Raw genomic sequence first — 18918 nt, 5'->3', positions numbered from 1 at the left:
AAGGCTGCTGTTGCATGCCCGGCCCCAGGTTAGTGCAAGTGGGGGAAAGCCCTTAATGATTTTAAATAAACATTCTTCATCCAAGAAACTTTAATATATATTTATTTTACACTACCAGCCCTGGGAGGTAACAGTGGCTGAAAAATATGTTGGCCCAATGTGACAAGTGAAGATTTGACTAACACTCTACTCACAAGAATTTAATTGCTTAATCCAAACATTAATGGCATATTAAGAAAAGCTAAATATTTTTGAGGGTTTAGGAGTAAAAGTCATACTTGGTTTAGTAGATTTGGTTGTGATTGCATATTCTTTTGTGTCCTTCATTGCAATTTTCTTTCCTTCTATTTCATCATAGATAGTAGACAAATATTCTTCTGGAAGATCTTTGCTGTCATTGATCCCACGGTTCATTTTTATGTACTGTTCTTTTGTCATCTTATTCTTTACCTGTTAAATTCAAACATTAGTAGAGAAGATTTTAGCTTTCTAGAAACTCAACTGTACCTGTCTGGCAAAATCTTTCTTTAAATTTATGTACATGTATACCTGAGGACTATGTAGGTCTGTTGTCAGCATTATAATAGAATATGCTAAAACATAAGCAGTATCAGCACTAGCAAAGAGAGTTTGGCTGGAAAGAAAAGAAAAAAAATCAGGATTTTAGAATACCATATCTTTGTCTCTGTTATCCCTTCATATATGCTTATCCATTTTAAAAAAATGATTCTTACTGAAAACACTCATTTTAAAAATGTCATCCATACAGAAAAAAAGGAATTGTTTATCCATTTGTAACTGGAGGTTTTTCCAGGGTTTCTACCAATTTCAGCACAGAAAAACAGGAACTTGACAATTCTGAATTTCTGCTGTCTCAGAAATTCACCATATGGAAGAGCTGCTACAACATTTAACCAGAAAAATCTAGAAAAAAATTATTTTCTATCATTTTGTTAGCATCTTGGAATAACATTTCTGCTTTTAAAATATGTATTGACCCAAAAAATATGTTGCCACAGCCTATTTTATTTACAGATAAAACAAATCCTAACCTGAAGCCTCCAGATGTCTTGAGAGTATATCTCCCAAGCAGTTCCAGTATATATGGAGGATACCAGGTTGAGGGTAGTTGGCATATAATAAACTTGTGTTTATATTTTTAAAAGAACTATTAGCCTATTCTGCTTGGTGAAACTAGGTAGTAAGGCAATTAGCTAATCATCTCCTCAGTTTTCTTTCAATGGAGGCTTTAAAAAATGCACTCATCTGCATTATGACATTTACTATTTATTTATTCATTACATTTCCTGTCCTGTGACTGGTCTATAATTATCAAAGAGCTTCCACGGGTGGACCTGTACCTTGTCTCCCTGATCCCAGTTTAGCACCTTAACTACCCGGTATACCATATATTTCAAGTTACCCTTGGTTGCATTCAATATATCTAGCAGCAAACTTTTCCATTAGTCTATCAATCTTCTGAGCTTCACCAGGTAACCGAAATCCTTCCAGAAATATACGTAAAGCAGAGACAAAGTCCTTTCCACAGAAATCAAGCAGGTCTACATAGGCGTACATCACCTCCTTGTTAAATTTGTTACTATCCCCCAGAAATTCTCCCACTTGGCTCTATCATGAGAAAACAAAGGATGGAAGAAAGAGCATAATTAAAGCTTCATTTTTAAAACATTACTTTATAATGATAGCTACTGTGGATTATTTTTATTCTTACAGGTAGACATATAATTAGATTACAAAAGTACCATATCTGACAATTATTGCTATAGCAGTCACCATTTGAAGGGATATCATCATGTGTTTTCTGAAAAAAAAAAGATCCACATCGGAGCATCACTAATGCTACTGTTACTCAACACAGATAAACAAAAGTGGGGAAAAGAACTTAGATAAATCAGCCACACTGTAGGCCAGGGACATCTCCTCTGCTTTTTATTTGTGTTCTATTGTTTCTAAGATTTTTTTTAAGTAATAATCACACCATTTTAAACTTACTTTTTATCTGATCAAAAAAGGCCATAAAATCAAAACATGACAGCTTGTTAACAAGCCCTAAGAGATCTTAAGTATCATGTTTTTCCACTAAATATTATTTATTTTATTTTACTTATTCAATTTGTATGGCTGCCCATCTCAGCAAGTGATTCTGGGTGGCAAATAATCTTAAAATAAATTAAAAGCAATTTCTCATTGAAGATACAAAAATTAAAATACATATCCCCTGAGGAAGTATCACTATTAATGGTTGTTAACATAACCAGGAGACAGGACCCTTCACACGCTTGGGCCAGGGCTTCAGTGCCTTGCAAAAGGCCAACAGGGTTGGGGCCACCCTAATCTCTGGAGGGAGAATATTCCATACAGCAGACCAGATGGGATGGGTAGAAACAATTGGTAACCCAGCCCCAAGCCATGAAGGGCTTTAAAGGTGATAACCAGCACCTTGAATTGTACCCAGAAGTGCACTGGCAATCAATGCAGCTCACAGAATAGTGGTGTTACATGTACAGTGGTACCTCGGGTTACGAATGCCTCTGTTAATGAACTTTTTGGGTTACAACCAGCTCCGACCGCAAAAATTTACCTCGGTTTGCGAACTCCACCTCGGGGTACGAACAGGATACGCGGCCATTTTCCCTCCCGTGACACGGTCCGCGGCCATTTTTCCGCCCGACACGTGGTCCGCAGCCATTTTTCCGCCCCGACACGTGGTCCGCGGCCATTTTTCCGCCCCGACACGTGGTCCGCGGCCATTTTCCGCCCCTGACACGTGGTCCGCGGCCATTTTCTGCTCCTGACATGTGCTCATAGGGAGGAGGACTCTCCTTCCAAGCAATAGCTGCCTCCCTGTCCTCCACGCCAGAACGGATTAACGGTAATTACACTGAACCTTATGGGAAAATTTGCTTTGGGTTGCGACCAATTCGGGGTGCGACCAGAGTCACGGAATGAATTAAGTTCGTAAACCGAGGTTCCACTGTACCAAGTAATTAATACCATTTACTACCTGTGCAACTGCATTTTGTACCAGTTGACGCTTCTAAATGTTCTTCAAGGGTGGCCCCCTCTAGAGCACATTGAAGTAGTCCAGATGGGAGGTCACAAGGGCATGAGTGACAGTGAGCAGAGCTTCCCAATCCAAGAATGGGCACAACTGCCACCAAAGGTGGCAAAGGCCCTTCTAGCCACAGCTGCCACCTGCTCTTCCAGTGAGAGTCATGAGACCAAGAGCACCCCCAGATTCCGCATCGGGTCTGTCTGAGGCAATGCTACTCCATCCAGAATGAAAGGTGGAAAATCCCTGACACCAAAAGGTCCAAACACCCAAACCCACTCAGTCTTGCTTAGATTGAGCCAAAGCCTGTTGACTCAACCCAAGCAAGACTGTGAAGCGCCCCATCCAGGACCCCACAGCCTCCACACCCTGGGATAGGACATCCACAGCATCACTCAGGCAGCCTGGGGCAGATACGTAAAGCTAGTGATTATCAGCATACCAGTGATACCTCACCCCAAACCATCAGATCACCTCACCCAGTGGCCTCATGTAAATGCTAAACAGGACGGGAGAGAGGACAGAGCTCTGTGGCCCCCCACAAAGTACGGGCCATGGGCTGGACCTCTCCCCTCCTATCAACAGGAACTGGAACCAAGCCCGGAGGAAGGAGGAGAACCAGCACCAGACAGTGCCACCCACCCCCAACTCCCAGTCAGTCCAGAAGGATACCATGATTGATAGTATCAAAAGCCACTGAGAAGTCAAGAGGAGCAAGAATGGATGTGCTACCTCTATCCCACGCCCACTAGAGGTCATCCAAGAGCATGATCAATGCCATCTCTGTCCCATACCCTGGCCTGAATCCTGACTGAAAGGGTTCCAGATAATCTGTTCCATCCAGAGTCCTTTGAAGGTGTAGTGCAACCACCTTCTCCACAACAGCTGTCCAGATTGGTTGGGTTGAGTGATGGCCCCTTGAGAAGGGGGCACCACTGCCTCTTAAGAGCAGGTGGGACCATCCCCTCCCTCAAGGAAGAGTTAACCACTGCCTGAACCCAATCACACATCCCATCCTGAGCAGGCTTGACCAGCCAGGAGGGGCATGGATCTAATACAGAAGTGGCCAAACTAACACCTACAAGAACCCTCCCAGATAACTACGCCAGATTTAGCCCCTGTAGCCTCCACTGGCCGTGCATCAAGGTTGGGGTCCAATGCAGAACAAATCCAAGTGACTTTATCCGTCAGATGCTCAGCATATTTCTCACAGCAAACCTGTAAATGAACTTCAGAGTTACTCCCTCCAAGGAGTGTCTGGGTCACTCTCATTGCCAATCTGGACATTAATGTTCTCAGGCTTCAGTAAGAGGAAACATCTAAATATGGCCATTAGGTACTTAGTCCAATATTTAGATTCATTTATACCATCAAATACAAAAATCTGTGAGAATCATGTGAACAGTAAAGCACAATTTGAAGAAACACATGGTTTTGTCAATGCAATATTTAGCCTTACAGAACACAGGCGCTCTTCTTGATGCAGAAACTGGGCTATGTCTTCTGCTGTTTCACCAAGCATTCCCTGCTCTTGCAAATATTGTAGTCCTCTCTTGGATTTCTTGTTAAATCTATTGGTGGAGATAAGACAGAGAGGGCAGAGGGGAAAAGTATAAATTACTTGCGCTGTGATTCTTATATGCTTGGTGTAAGGCTGGCTTCATGCAACAAGCTTAACTAAAATAGTGAAGAACCTAGTTACATGTGCAACATGTTAAACTGTTTTTTGTTCCTTTGTTGACATATTATGCAAAATTCAGACTAACATTGGTAAGTTTATGTTTCAATGTGTTAACCAAGAAAATGGGTTGTATTACACAAACCCAGCCTAAAGTAGCCCAGAAAGACTCTTACATGAAAACCAACTTTTAAAAAAAGTCATACAAACTACACAAATGCTATTAAAGCACTTTCCCCTCATTTTTGACCCCAATTGATCCCTTTTCAGAATGTATAGTTAAAAGTACTGTAGAATTTAAAGTCTCCTTCAAACCAAGCTCAATTCCATCCATGAAGTTTTCTTGGCAGCAAAACAGCTTGCTTTTCCAAGTCTAGTCTATAGCCCTAATATTCCATTGAGGTCTCTCATCCAAGTACCAACCAAGCCCAAACAAGGTTAACCAGGTGCTGCCACCTATCTTTCACAATACAACTAGAGTTAAATATCAATGTTGAAATCCTAATTTGTGTACAAAAATATATAGAGCTAGATGCAAAGAATTAACAGCATGGGACGGGACAGCATGAGATGAGATACTGGAAACCAGCTAAGCAAGAACAGCAGAAGAATTCAGTAAAGCAGCAAAAGCACCCTTCTGCTCATACAAGGTATTCCTGATCAAAGTCACTATGTTACATAATTTTATGAAGTAATAACTTTGTGCAAAGAATCAGCAAAGAGCAGAAACCAGCTAAAGAAAAATAATTTGCAAACAGATGAAACTGAGGAACAAGGGAGGAAAGGACTACAGATTTTAACATACTGTTCATTCAATGGCATTCAGTACAGTACATCTAAAGAAACAGTGTGTCATTTAAAGAAAACATAAGTAAACATCATAAAACATAATAAAACATTTATAATAATCTTCAACCAAAGTTACACTCAAGCACTAAAAGAACTGTATTAATCCAATTTCTTCAAAATGAATATTCAGAGTTTAAAATTTGGCCACTGCTAATTTTGCATTCCAGTGGGCTTCTAACAAATTCAGAATTTTATGAATGCAAATAAAGGGCAGTCAGTAAAATGAATTCACTTTTGGAGACCATTTGAAGTTCACTTGTTTTTTCATTGTAGCTTTCTTGATAATACCTTCATTTTCCTTTTAGTGAAACAATACACAGCAAATATAACAGCAGCTAACTGAGAGCGTATCTATCAGGAAAAGACCATTGAAAACTACTCCAGCAGTAATTTCAACTCACAGTTCAATCCCATGTTCAATTATCTCTTTTTGTTGCTTGATAACCTCAAATTGCTCTGGATCATCAGCAACAGCAGTCTGGGTGCCAACACTCCCAATTCCTGAGGATACAGTTGAGTCTAAAGAGCTTGCACTGCTTCTTCTTCCCCCAATCTCTAAACATTTTCCTTCCCCCATTTCTTGATCTGAAGGTTTATCTGGACCTGCACATAAAAAGAAAGAGATACTCAAAACCTACATGCAACTGTAGATTGTATTTAGACCCTTGTACCAACCTTGAATCACAGCTGTAAAAATAAATATGTAATCCTATCCACACCCTCCAAATTTCCTACTAGTCTATAGAGCTAATAGATCAATATGGGGTGAGCTGGCCTTTCATTTGTGGGAACTCCAGAAGAAAAATATTTGCTTTTCATCACAAATGTTCTTATGTTACAGTGCCCAACTGAGTAATTCAGAAAGTTGCTAATTAACTGGAACTAGAAATCCTGCTATCTATAAAAGGACATGTTGGCCTTCCCTACAACATTTACTCCCAGATTTGTTGGATTTCAATTCCTATAATGCTAGTCAACATTTCTGGAGGATCACAGATGGAAAAAGGATGGGGTAGCATATCTTACTTCTACCTCCCTCAAACAGCACCACAAAAATTGCCATAGAAAATTCTAGTTCTGTGAAGACCTAAGATCAAGAAACCATACTTAGTTAATAAATGGGAAGCAAGAAATTGAACTACCAACTATTTAAATATGTTTTTGGATATAGAAAAGCAATTTCTTACCAAGGGTGGCCTGATGATTTGGATTCACATATAGGTCTTTGCTCCATTCAACCATGCACTTTAAAACAGAGACCAAGCATTCAAGACCTTTCTTCCTTAGGCTTAGTTCCTATATGCAAAAATGTGGAGAACAAACAACTATACTGAAAACTGGTCATTAGCTTCATCTTAAAGAAAGTGCAGTGCAGATTCACCAAAAAGACCACAGACTGGTACAAAAATAAAATCAATTATGATTTAGGAATGCATAGATTATGGTGCTCTCTCTTCTATCACTATCACTTACTCCAAGTCTGGATCTGTCTCCAACCTAAATACGGTCCTAAATTCTGCGATACACAAGTGAATAGAATAACTGGGATACACTAATGCAAAGAAACGATAGTACAAAATTATATTAATATTGAATTGCTATGCATATTTACCTAGGAGGAAGTGGGGAATTACTTCAGAATAAACAAACAAGATCTTACCTGCAGTGGTGTCATGCCTAACTCATGTCCACTCCGTCCTTGGGCAATTTTAGATAAATCATTTACAAGCCGTTCAAAAATATTAGCAGCATTCAAGTCACAGTCATAGTTAACATATATGTCCACTACACACTGGGCATCTAAAACCGAAATATAGTTTATGAAATTCAGTTGATTGGCAATAGTTTGAGAGACAATAGAACATTACAAGGCATTTTTCAGTTTTGACCAAGAAAATATATTGAAGCAAAGGACACCTGATTGTTTGTTTTATGATATCAGGATTGGAATATTTCCTAACCTTAAAAAGTCCTGGACCTGAGTTTTCAAAAGGGAGGGAACGTTTCATGAGAATCCAGAGATTCCCTTTTGTTGCCTTGTTTGTCATTCATATTCAAAGCACCTTTAGTTAGACTGCTTCTAAATGGTAGATTGGATATGGTACCATTTAGCAATGTGTAATGGCTGATTTCAATATGTAGTACTTAGGTAAAATCCCTGTACAGATATAAGAGTTAACTGGCCAATCTTGGATCAGTCACTATTCATCTTTAAAACACACATCATAAGATAGGTTGCAAGAAGCATATCAAAGAGAGTGGGCTTGAAATTTTCAGCCTGTTTTGGAGAAAGAAATTTTGGTTTATTTTTTTTAAAGGGAACTAAGTGTGTTAAGAAAAAAAAAAGTGCTGCTGATTTTTTTATTTTGCTAGTAAAATTTGCCAGTAAGATGTGGGAGGAGCTAAGCTCTAGAGATCACAAACACTGGACTGGAAAGCCACATATAACCTATAGGCTACCTATCCTTGTCAGGAGATTAAATGGTGCAAATAAATTCATTACAGCAGAAGCTCATACATCAGCTACCTTCATTCCCTCACGCCTTGTCTTCTCCTCCTATCTTTACTGCCCCTCACAGTGCATGGATGGGGTGAGATACTTAATAACTCAAGCAACAATTTGTAGGAAAAGCTTAAACATAAACACTAGGAAAACATCACAAAAAATTGTGAAAAAAAATCAACTTTGCATGCCTATATTTAAATTCATATATTCCTTTATATATAGAAAGAAAGCAGAAAAGGAAGGTTTATCTAAGACATTAGCAAATTACCTGCAGAAATCCTAGTCAGAGTCTGAATAACCATCCACTTATGCTCAAAGGAGCTGGTAGAGGTTTCTAAAATGTTCAGGAAGATCTCTTTGAAAAACACCTGTTGAACACATATGTGAAAAACAGGAAACATGTTACACAATTTCAAATGCATATTTATGTTTCCTGTTCATTCATTTGTGATAACTCATTCACAATTTGCAAAAAAAAAAAAAAAAAAAGCTGAAATTATGCATTTTGAAACATATTACAGCCACTTGAGAGATAAACCATATACAGGAACAGTGATGTTTACTACAAAGTTAACTGAAAGAGAATATAAAGACCTTAATCTGAAGAAGAAAACAAAACCTTCTTACCTCAATTTGCATTTTTAAATGAATCTTAAAATTTGAGAGAAGGGTGAGGAAGATTGCAAGAGAGAGCTCAAACACATCAGGAACAGAAGACACTCCATTTTTAGATAATGCTACACAGAGGTATTGCTTGATTGCATTTATAAACATTTCGTGTGTCCTGAAGACTGGACCAGCATTTTGTAAAACCGAAAGCAGCAGCTGTAGTGATACTATTTTAGAGCGCAATTCATGAGATCTGAAAACAGAAAAAGAGAAGAACATTATTTTTTTAAAAAAACTCTTTTTTTTTTGCTAAGTTTCCTGTGGAATATGAATGCTCAGAGTTAGGAATTTTTGAGATTCTGAAATCTCAAAACCTTTAACTATCTCCTCACTTTTCTGAATATTTAAGAATGGATAGATTCTAATTCATCTCACCGTATACATCAAGAGAGCTAACAACAAGCTTTTCTTTTATAACATACCCTCAAGAACAACACTGCAGCACTGGATGGCTGCAATGCATGAAGATTACTTTCTTTTATTAAAAGCCCTAATACTTACAAGACTCCATTTTAGTTTTAACTAAACTAAGAAATAAAGCAATTTATATTGTAATAATATAATAGTGTAATAATATAATAATCTCACTACATGCCTTTCCATGTATCCTGCTACTTCTAATATTCTCTCTCCCTCACACACACATCTTCTATTCCAGCACCCATACAAATAACTGAATCTGTACATTCAGTCTTCTTTTCTGATGCTTGAGAATAAAAGACATAAATCTATAGGTCCAAAGGCATCTGTTTGGCCTCAGAGGTATCTGCGAGAACCTACATTTGGTACTTTGATAGTCTTGGCTCAGCCCTTAAGGATCATTTCAGAAAAGCAAGATTTGCAAGTTTCATATTTGAGGATGATTACATATACAATCTTTATTACTACTATATGTCATCAGGAAAACAGTGAATTCAGTCTAAAAGTAAATTAAATTATTAAGAGAATGTTTCTTCTTTTTTATTATAATACTTTAAGTTTTCTATATAAGCAGTTATATATGAATAGGTAAAATCAATTTGTAAGTGGTTAATTAATTTTGTTCTCTGAGGTCTGTATCAGCATATGGAGACAATACAAATCTGAAATTTTCTTTTATTTTTTTACTTGGGATCTGGAGGCCCATCACCAAGTGGCTTCATTGAAAGTTTGCACAATGACCGGAATACAAGAAAGGCATCTTTCTGAAGGATATGAGAGAACTTGGCAGCTGTCTGAGGCCCAGGGACATCCATTTCCTAAACATCAAAGCCACAAAAGCATTAATTAGAATGGCTAAAGTTGACAGATATTTGACTCTATAGTAAGGATTATGCTCTAGCATTAAAAGACAGAACAACTTTTTTGAGATCGAACACTAAGCAGGAATGAGCTTGTAAGTCTCTCTGTGTGTGTGGCCTCAGATTCATGCTGCTGAATAATGGCTGCACAATTTCCCACCATTTTTTCCAACAAAGACTAGTAAAACACAGGGTCTCAGTTTAATGAACCATTCAGGCAGACAGGTGTCCGTTAAATCTGAATGTAAATCATGTGAAGCTGCAACAAGTTGCAAACCCATTTTAGTCAGATTCTAAATAAAGATGATATTAAATACATTATCTTTACTACTGCTGAGTCTAACATATTCATTTAATATTAAGAAATTACCTTAACATATTAGCTCTGCTAAGCTGTTCATATTTTTTCCATCAGTTCTCAAACCTTTTCATAGGGCTAACTAGATATATTCATATCACTTCAACTCCTGTTACACTTTCTGATTGTATTTTGTAACATTATTATGCTTTTCTAATATTATAATTTTCTATAAAAAAAGTGTGAGATTTTTTTTAAGGTTAAGATCCAAGCACCTGAATTAAAATACATATTATGTCTAAGCAGCTGTGGCAGGAAAAAATGCATTATGCAAAAGCAGCACATTCATGTATGCTTGCCTATGACATAGCAATGTGTATCATATTTACCACTACAGTAGCTAATTCATCATATTATATAAATATAGAAAGTCTTCTGCAATGCTATTCTTAGCCAAAGTACAACTAATTTCTATGAATCTGTTAATAAATTATAGCTGCAACTATTTAACAGATGGGGCAAAAACAGAGAAAAACGTTGACACATGCTACAATTAACTGCATAACAAATTGTTAGGCTAACATTTCAAAATAAATTTTAAATTTCATTATCATTTGCTCCAAATTCATGTTTCAACAAGACATTGCAGCATCTATTTTATCACAATAGTACATACCAACCTAAGCAGTTAAATTGGTAATGAAATCCATGTTTTGATTATTTGTTTTGAAGTCAGGTCTGCCCTTCCAAATATTTTAGTGTCTTCTCTAACCCTAGCCTTAGATACCTATCTCCAACCAATTCCTCCCAGAAAGTTAGGAGTTTTATATTCAATTTATATATGCTTAAGACCCCTACCAGATTATCCGTGGAGGAGACAGACTGTCTATCATCTGAAATTCCATTTGCTTGCTGATTTTCATGACAGCCACCTGGAGAGGCAAGAACTGTAGTTCCCAGCTCAGACAAAATCCTACTTGATTCAGGCAGAGCTTGCTTTAGCAGTTCTTCTTCTAAAGAAGCTGGAGAATTATATATTTGCCATAGTTACATACTGAGCATTTTGCAAAGAAAAATTTAATTCACAGAGTCAATAGAAAGCACTGAGAGAATAGAACTTTGGCAAAGTACTGTATTAGTTTTTCTCTAATGATATGGGAGGTTGTTAGGCTGATTCAGAATCTTGTATGCGAAAAGGCTACTAGTTCTACTTTTAACTTATTGTTACCAAGAGTGTCCTGAAGAAAAAAATAAGAATGAGGATGTTCTTTTTAAAAGGCCAGAAGAGAGAGAGACCTAGCCAAAGAACGTTTACCTCTAACCGCTGAAGTGACCACATCCTCCAAGATTTCTTTAACAATTTCTTTGCCTCCATCAGTTTCTTCTTCTGATAAAATATATATTAAGAAGTTATTTGGAAAAAAAAAGTTGCAATTGATCATCTCTTAAGGAAAAAAAAAAAGCCCACTATCCCCTATATTGTTTTGTAAACCCGTATAGCCCAGTTAAGAAAAACTGACCATTCTTGCCCAATTTGCACAGGAGACTTACAAACATCCTCAGTGCAGCAATGAGCCTCCTCCGACAATAGCAACTCTGACAGGTGTCACATTACTCATGAAATAAGGCTCTCCACAAAAGGCAACTGTAATTATCAGAAGTTTTCTGGAGATTTCTCAAAGTGCAAGTCTTTCATCAAGACACCTGTACATCCCTCTTCAAAAGTCAAATGGGTGCTATATAGTTTGAGAATTGCATGCTGTCACTTAATTGTAACATACGTGGTACACTGAGCTGCATCTCATGGATACATCTCGCTCAGTGCTGAGCTGTTAAAAAATCACTGAAAATCAGTAACTGCATTACTTGAGATAGAGCCCACCTGAAAAACTATACTGGTAATCAAGTAGTTTGTACTTTAAAAACAGAGCAATAGTGGAACAGAAATGATGAAACCCCAATTACATATTGTTACATAGTTTGTTACAGCGTGAGCCATTACTGATAGGCTTATTGCCTATACACAGCCATTTTTTTTAGTATTTCATGCGCTGGATTTTTTTTAAGTGAACAACAAAAGAAAAACTATGCAATGCCAACATGAATTCGTCCAAACTTCCAAGTATGCAGTCTTAAGAAAGAGGTATAAATCAATATTGCCATTCTAGATTAACCATTTTACTTTGATTAATTTGAATAATTATCAAGATTTTATAAACCATGATTTACACAGCTTTATCAAGTGTCATGACATTACATTCCTTTCTTATCTTTCCCCTTCCCTAATCATGCTCTGGCTTGGATGCAACAGTCCTAACTTGCATTAAGCTACAGCTCCCCATTACATCTAAATTAGGGCACTGGGGATGGATTCAAGCCATGCTTGTCTGATCATATTATATAAATATAGAAAGCCTTGTCTTTTAGTAGTGGCTTTCCTCCCATCCTTCAATGCCATCTACAGATACTAGATATTTTGTGTGGCTTGTTGACTAAGCCAGTTTCATAGTTTTACTGTTCAGATGCAATGGAGAACTTTGCTTAATGTAAACCATGACCTTTATACTGAAGTTAGCACACGACAGGCCAAGTGAGTGGCATGCAGCCTCGGCATTCAACCAGAGCTTCATAAAGCTTTAAGCCACATATACCAAAAGCTTATTTACCAAGCACTGCAGAAGTCGAATTGTCCTGTGGTTTGTCATCTCCATTTTCTTTTTTTTCAGGCTCCCCATTAGTCAAATCTGCTTTAACAGGAGTTGAGGGCTTGCTTTCTTGTTGGCTATATTTCAGTTGGCCAAACTTAGGAGACCCTGACACAGTATGAATCATGGGAGATTGAGATTTTTGCTGATTTGATTTTTCTAGTTCTCTTGTCTCTTGCATCTTAAAAAATAGAATGAAAGTGTTTCCACAACATACATCAAAATATATTACAAAAAGTATTTAACAGGAAGAACCATAACTAAATACTACAGAGTGGTTCCAAAAGTCTCTGTCCTCCTATGTAATCCACTCAAGTTCAAACACCTTGTTTAATATTCCAGGACAACAGTATGGAGTATTTTCCAAAATGAATTTGGTATTCTGATATGTGTATGTGTATACACATACTGTACATCAGAACACACACACACACACACATATAGACACTATCAATCTATCTATACACATATATATAGACATCACACACACACACGTGTATGTGTGTAGTGTATGTATATGTGTATAGATAGATTGACAGTCTCAGGCCTGGGGTTAATATGTTTGTGGGGCTCCTAGTTTGGTTTCATTTATTATTGTTACGATTGTTTGGTGTAGTAGTTAAGGTACCAGGCTAGAAACTGGGAGACCGTGAGTTCTGGTCCCACCTAGGCACAAAGCCAGCTGGGTGACTTTGGGCCAGTCATTTTCTCTCAGCCCTAGGAAGGAGGTAATGGCAAACCACTTTGGAAAAACTTTGCCAAGAAAACTGCAGGGACGTCTCCGAGAATCTGACACGATTTAACAAATAAAAAAAAAAAAGTTTGTTTTAGCCTAAGCTGCCTGGGGGTTTGTATGTTTTTAATTGCTTTTATTGTGTGGGTTTTTTCTTTTTTGTTTTTGGTATTTGTAAGCCACCCAGAGTCTACAGGTGTGGGCAGCTACAATAAATTTAAATAAAATGATCAGTAGTAGTAGTATTTCATGTTCATGTACGAAGTATTTTCTCTCTCTTTGAGATACACACACACATATACACATATATAAAAATGTATTAAAACTCTTAAAAAGGAATATAAAAACTAATACAAACTAATGTAAAGTAAGAAAAGGAAAAGAAAAAGAAAAAGAAAGAAATCAAAGAGAAAGTATTTTCTCAACTTAAGGAAAGCAGAGGTTGATTTTCATTATGTCCTTTTAATCTGACCTTCAATATAGGAAAACAACTTCAGTTACAGTCTCCATCATCCAGAAGTATATAAGCTACAATAAGTACAGTAATGATTTGGAAAACCTTAAGGTTTTTGATGTAGTGAAGGTTGAAATGAGCAAGGCAACAATGCAAAATGAATGTGGTTATATCATATAATAAATATAGGGATAACCATTTCTTTTCTCAGTTATTTTGGACCAGGGTTGGGTTTCCCTTTTCTCTTTAAGCTATATAAAATCTATTTAGGATTACATTTTAATTTTTCTATCTCAAAATGATAAGAAGTTACGCTTCCAATTTTTAGTATCTGCACTGGCAAATTTGAGGAGGGGCTTTGGTGGGATACATGATTTGGAGGACAGTCATACACATTAAATCATAACCTCTTCTCCTTTTCCTGGTTTGCCATGTCTAAATGAAGGTGAATATAATTATCAATCAAGAATTGGACAGGAAAAACACAGTTTAAAGTGTAAATTGTAGCTCAAAGGCATCTTTTCAATTTTACTAACTAGTCTTTTGACCAATTCAGACAATATCAGGTTTGTGATTATGCCAAATAAAGAAAAAGTGGAGATACTATGCAAATGAGAGGGGAATTAAACAGCAGATTTTATTTTATGCCTATGGTTTATCCTAAACCCAGGGCTGAGGAACCTTTAATTGTCAAGTTTCACTTTTGCTGCTCTTGGAGTCCTCTATGACTAGGATTGCTAAACACTGATAGTGCAATTTCCCACCATTCAGAGGTGGGAAACAGATAACAAATGTAGTGCAAGACCTAAAATAGGCAGATTGCAATTAACAAAATAACCCCCAAACTCTCTCAATTGAGTCATTTGTTCTATTTTAGATAAATACACAACATGAATATAAAAAAGAAAAACAACAGCATGTATCAGTATTCAAAGCTGAATATGTAGTAAGACAGATAGAGAAACATTTGCTACATACAGCTTGGTTTTCCATCCGAGTGAAAATGACATTCAGCATTTGAGTGAGAGTAGCCTTGGCAGTTGTTTGATTAATGAGATTTTTACTAGCTAGGTAGATGTTGTAACAAGTTCTAACAGTCTGAAGGATTGTTCCTTCATGAATTTCTATATATGGAGATGTGACAGCAGTGAGAAGAGCCTGGAAAAAAAAGGCACACAGACATCATAATAATGAAAATTGGCAAAACATTTTTTAAAATATGTATTACTCAGCACTTTTAAAGAAAGAATATTTTTGAAGTAAGGATTAAAAAAGGAATAAAATCCACCACACTGTTGCTAACAAATGCATCTTGAATCCTTCTTTCTGGAGGGCAGGCAGTGGGCCCCAAGGACAGAAGCAGCTTCTTGCTTGGGAAAATGCCATCTCATCTTTAGCAACTATTTTATGCCAGCTTTTCTTCAAATAAATCACACTGCTATTTCACCTTATGTCTAAAGTACTTATAAGCAAAAGAGGACAATCTTTGTATTTTTATATTTTGCATTTTCTGTTCCTTAGGCTTTTTTAACACACAATGTCAGCTCACATAGCACTGTTTCCATATCACTAGTACAAAAGTAAATCTCCAACACTAATAAATTGCGTATATCTGGCAACTTGTATTCTGTGCGCTCTTAAAACGACACTATCATAACCCTATCCACTTAACCAGGAAGTAATGTTACATTTTTATGCATCTTGGCTATGTTGTCAAATCATCCTATGCTGTAATGTGGTTTATTTGATTACCATTTTGCATTTTGAGTGAACTGTGCCATGGGTGTTCTGTTGAGTAAAGGCAGTAAATTATGGTTTATATGAATTAGCACATCGGGTGAAAGTAGCCATCGACTTTGGCCTGTTCAAAAGCAAGGGAACTTAACTTTCTAATCCGCTGTATATAGGACTGTATTTTAAGTCTGAGATTTTTTCCCCCCTTATTCCAGACACCTTCCTTCTCAATACTTCCCATTACCAAACTGTTTTGGTTTACATGCAGAAAAATAACATGTGACTGAATGTTATATCTAGCTCAAACTCAATTGTTAAGCCCTTAAAAGGGAATGTTACTGAAAAATTATACCCATATTTTAAAACATTGAGAACTTTTTGAAATCTATGGAATATTTTCATTAATTATTCATACTTTGGGGATTGATAATACCAAGGCAAATAAGATCACTTACTGCTAAACTTAGAATTTTTAATTTGAAAAGAGCCTTAAAACAGTAGTGATGCTGTTGCAATAATTAATAGCATTTAATCCTACTCACTGTCACTTAAAAAGGGGCAGCAGGAAATGAGATCCCAAATGAGAAAACACGGATCTAAATAAGGTGAAAGTAAATACACAGAATACAACATAAACTAGCAAAATAACTCAGGAGGCAAAAACTATTGAAAATTGTTTTCTTGTGTTCTATAAAGAACTTACTTCTTTAATAAGACATACCTTCATAAATACCAAGTGATACATAGTCATGTAACATAAAAAGAAAATTATCTATAAATAGATATAAGGATTCCCTTGAAATAACAGAAGACTGAGACTAACAAAATATCCAGTTTCCTAAAAGGTAGAACAAGAACTTACCTTTATTATTTGTAATTGTACTCCTTCATCAGTCTGAGGACCCTGAAAGCAGTTACATATTGTTTCAACTATGCGATCAATCAGGCGCTTTCCAGGAGCTCCACTGTCTGGAGCATTGCCAGTGATATGTCCATAAGCGATGAGTTTCTAGACAAGAAATGAATATATACCCACAGTATTAAACTCATTTTCAAGTACTCATTGCCTTAGATCACTTAACATATTCAAAATACCAGAACATCTTAATGAATAAGTCCAGGGAAGGGGAGGGAACATTACAATTAGAAAGCTGCTATGGAGGGAATTGCAAAAATTCAATCTGCTCCTAATTTTTTTCAGAAAACCGCATAGCACATAAGTGGCATTAAAAATGAATATTTTAAGTATGGTATGTGGGAAAATAAAGGCCTTAAAAATTAAGCCAACAGATATAAACAGAAATTAAACAGGAATGTTCAAAACATTGGGAGAAGGAAAAGATAATCAAGCTTTAATTCCCTCTACAACACAGTAACATACATATTAAAGCACACACATTCACACACAATTGTTGAACATTAACTCAGTAAGCAAAACCAATTTATCCAAAGGTGACAACAGACTAAATTTCAATAGAATACCTGTAAACAATCCAAAGAAGTGCTGACAATCCGTGGAGATTTTGACTGACAGGCCAACTCAAATGGGAGGAAATATTTATCAGCTTCAATGAAGTTTGGTTTTGGTGCAGTTTCATTGCCTTGGCTAATTAGAAAAAATTTTTAAAAATCATTTGATGTTATAAACTGATCCCTCATTTTCACATCAGTTTCTCCTGCATGCAGAGTGCATCGAGTTAAGGCCTGTTCTCTGTCAGACTTTCCTCATATCTAACTGGCTCAATTTTTTCATCAACAATTATTTACTACCAGAAAGCCTACTCTTTTCCATACCTGCTTGGAAGTAAGTTTGCCAGCAGGCAACTGAAATACTGAAGCCTAGGGCTATAATCTCCCACATCCATGCTTATTAAAATTCAGCACACGGACATGCAGAATTCCCTAAGTCCTCTTATAACATCAAGTCACTACCAGTTCCCTTTTGCAAGATGACAATTAATTTAACTCCACCCCAAGTACAAAACAACTGGGGCTTTCCGCTGATTGGCGATGTGTAAAAAGTCACTCTTGAAAGATAGTAATTTGTAGCTGCACAGAATAAACACTTCTCTCAAGACAGACAAGATTTCCTTTTGTGCCTACATTTATCAAGTATGTTATAACAAACTCTTGCTGTGCAAACCAATTGACAGTATTTCTTCACTATTGTTTTTCAGTTAGAAGTTCAAGATTTTAACTGCTAGGTATATGATTATTAGGTTTCAGGAGAGAAAGTGTCAGACAGGTATCGCCACCACTAAAATGGTCTGATATGAGACTACTATTGCAAATCATCCCAGTGCCTAAAATTTCTTTTTTAAAAAGGGACTCACATCATGTAAGCAAATAAAGTAAAAACCTACAAAATCTACAAAACTATAAATTAAGGAGATGAAAATCATAACAAGCTACTTCCAGAACAAAACAGTCAGCTGTAATGTTGAAACAATACAATATTATTTTTTCAGATGATTATGGATTTTAAGGTAATCAGAAACCACTAACAAAACGAAAATCCAGTGAGGAAAATGATCAACTAAAACATCAAACTATAAAAAATCATTAGGACTCTTCCTAAAATTATCAATTTATGTTAATAGAAAGCACAACATATCATTAAGCAAAATGAGATTCAGAAAATGTTAAAAGCCAATATTATTAGAAATACACACACACACACAGAATCCAGATGTAGTTAATTAACCTTGTTAATTAGTATCTGTGCCCATGCCATTTAAATGCATGTATTATGATTGATATGAAAAATGATCATAGAGAGAAGCAGAAAATAGACAAATTATAGGTACTGAAAGAAATTTCCAGTTGAAAAGTAAGGAAGTGGTATGCATTATCTTTCGGAAGTGTGGAAGTCGTTACTAGTAACTGAAATAGAATGACAGTTTCAAGTAGACCATACGTAGCCACAAGAGTTGCTTAAA

At 36.5% G+C, this 18918-nt stretch overlaps 1 protein-coding gene across 3 annotated transcripts in view; it reads right to left on the bottom strand.

The window, feature by feature from the left end:
- The window catches only part of ARFGEF2 (ARF guanine nucleotide exchange factor 2), a 47017-nt gene that overhangs the window by 18910 nt on the left and 9189 nt on the right, over positions 1 to 18918 (bottom strand). For 2 of the 3 annotated variants that reach the window (XM_025170801.2, XM_007434628.4), the window contains exons 3-18: positions 17462 to 17585; positions 16842 to 16988; positions 15224 to 15403; positions 13020 to 13239; positions 11669 to 11740; positions 11212 to 11375; positions 9883 to 10013; positions 8734 to 8968; positions 8375 to 8474; positions 7261 to 7400; positions 6788 to 6896; positions 6002 to 6203; positions 4533 to 4644; positions 1424 to 1629; positions 550 to 634; positions 279 to 450 (exon numbers count right to left, since the gene is read on the bottom strand). In XM_025170801.2, the coding sequence (XP_025026569.1) occupies positions 279 to 450; positions 550 to 634; positions 1424 to 1629; positions 4533 to 4644; positions 6002 to 6203; positions 6788 to 6896; positions 7261 to 7400; positions 8375 to 8474; positions 8734 to 8968; positions 9883 to 10013; positions 11212 to 11375; positions 11669 to 11740; positions 13020 to 13239; positions 15224 to 15403; positions 16842 to 16988; positions 17462 to 17585 (2399 nt within the window). The remainder of the gene's footprint in view (positions 1 to 278; positions 451 to 549; positions 635 to 1423; positions 1630 to 4532; positions 4645 to 6001; positions 6204 to 6787; positions 6897 to 7260; positions 7401 to 8374; positions 8475 to 8733; positions 8969 to 9882; positions 10014 to 11211; positions 11376 to 11668; positions 11741 to 13019; positions 13240 to 15223; positions 15404 to 16841; positions 16989 to 17461; positions 17586 to 18918) is intronic. The other variant, XM_088128477.1, reaches the window with a different exon arrangement.

This window comes from Python bivittatus, unplaced genomic scaffold, assembly GCF_059951505.1.
Source record: "Python bivittatus isolate LINGU-HERP-01145 unplaced genomic scaffold, Pbiv_v1 ctg000700_np1212, whole genome shotgun sequence".
NCBI lineage: Eukaryota > Metazoa > Chordata > Lepidosauria > Squamata > Pythonidae > Python > Python bivittatus.
Note: the sequence above shows the minus strand (reverse complement) of the source record. Positions and strands in the feature narration are given on the sequence as shown.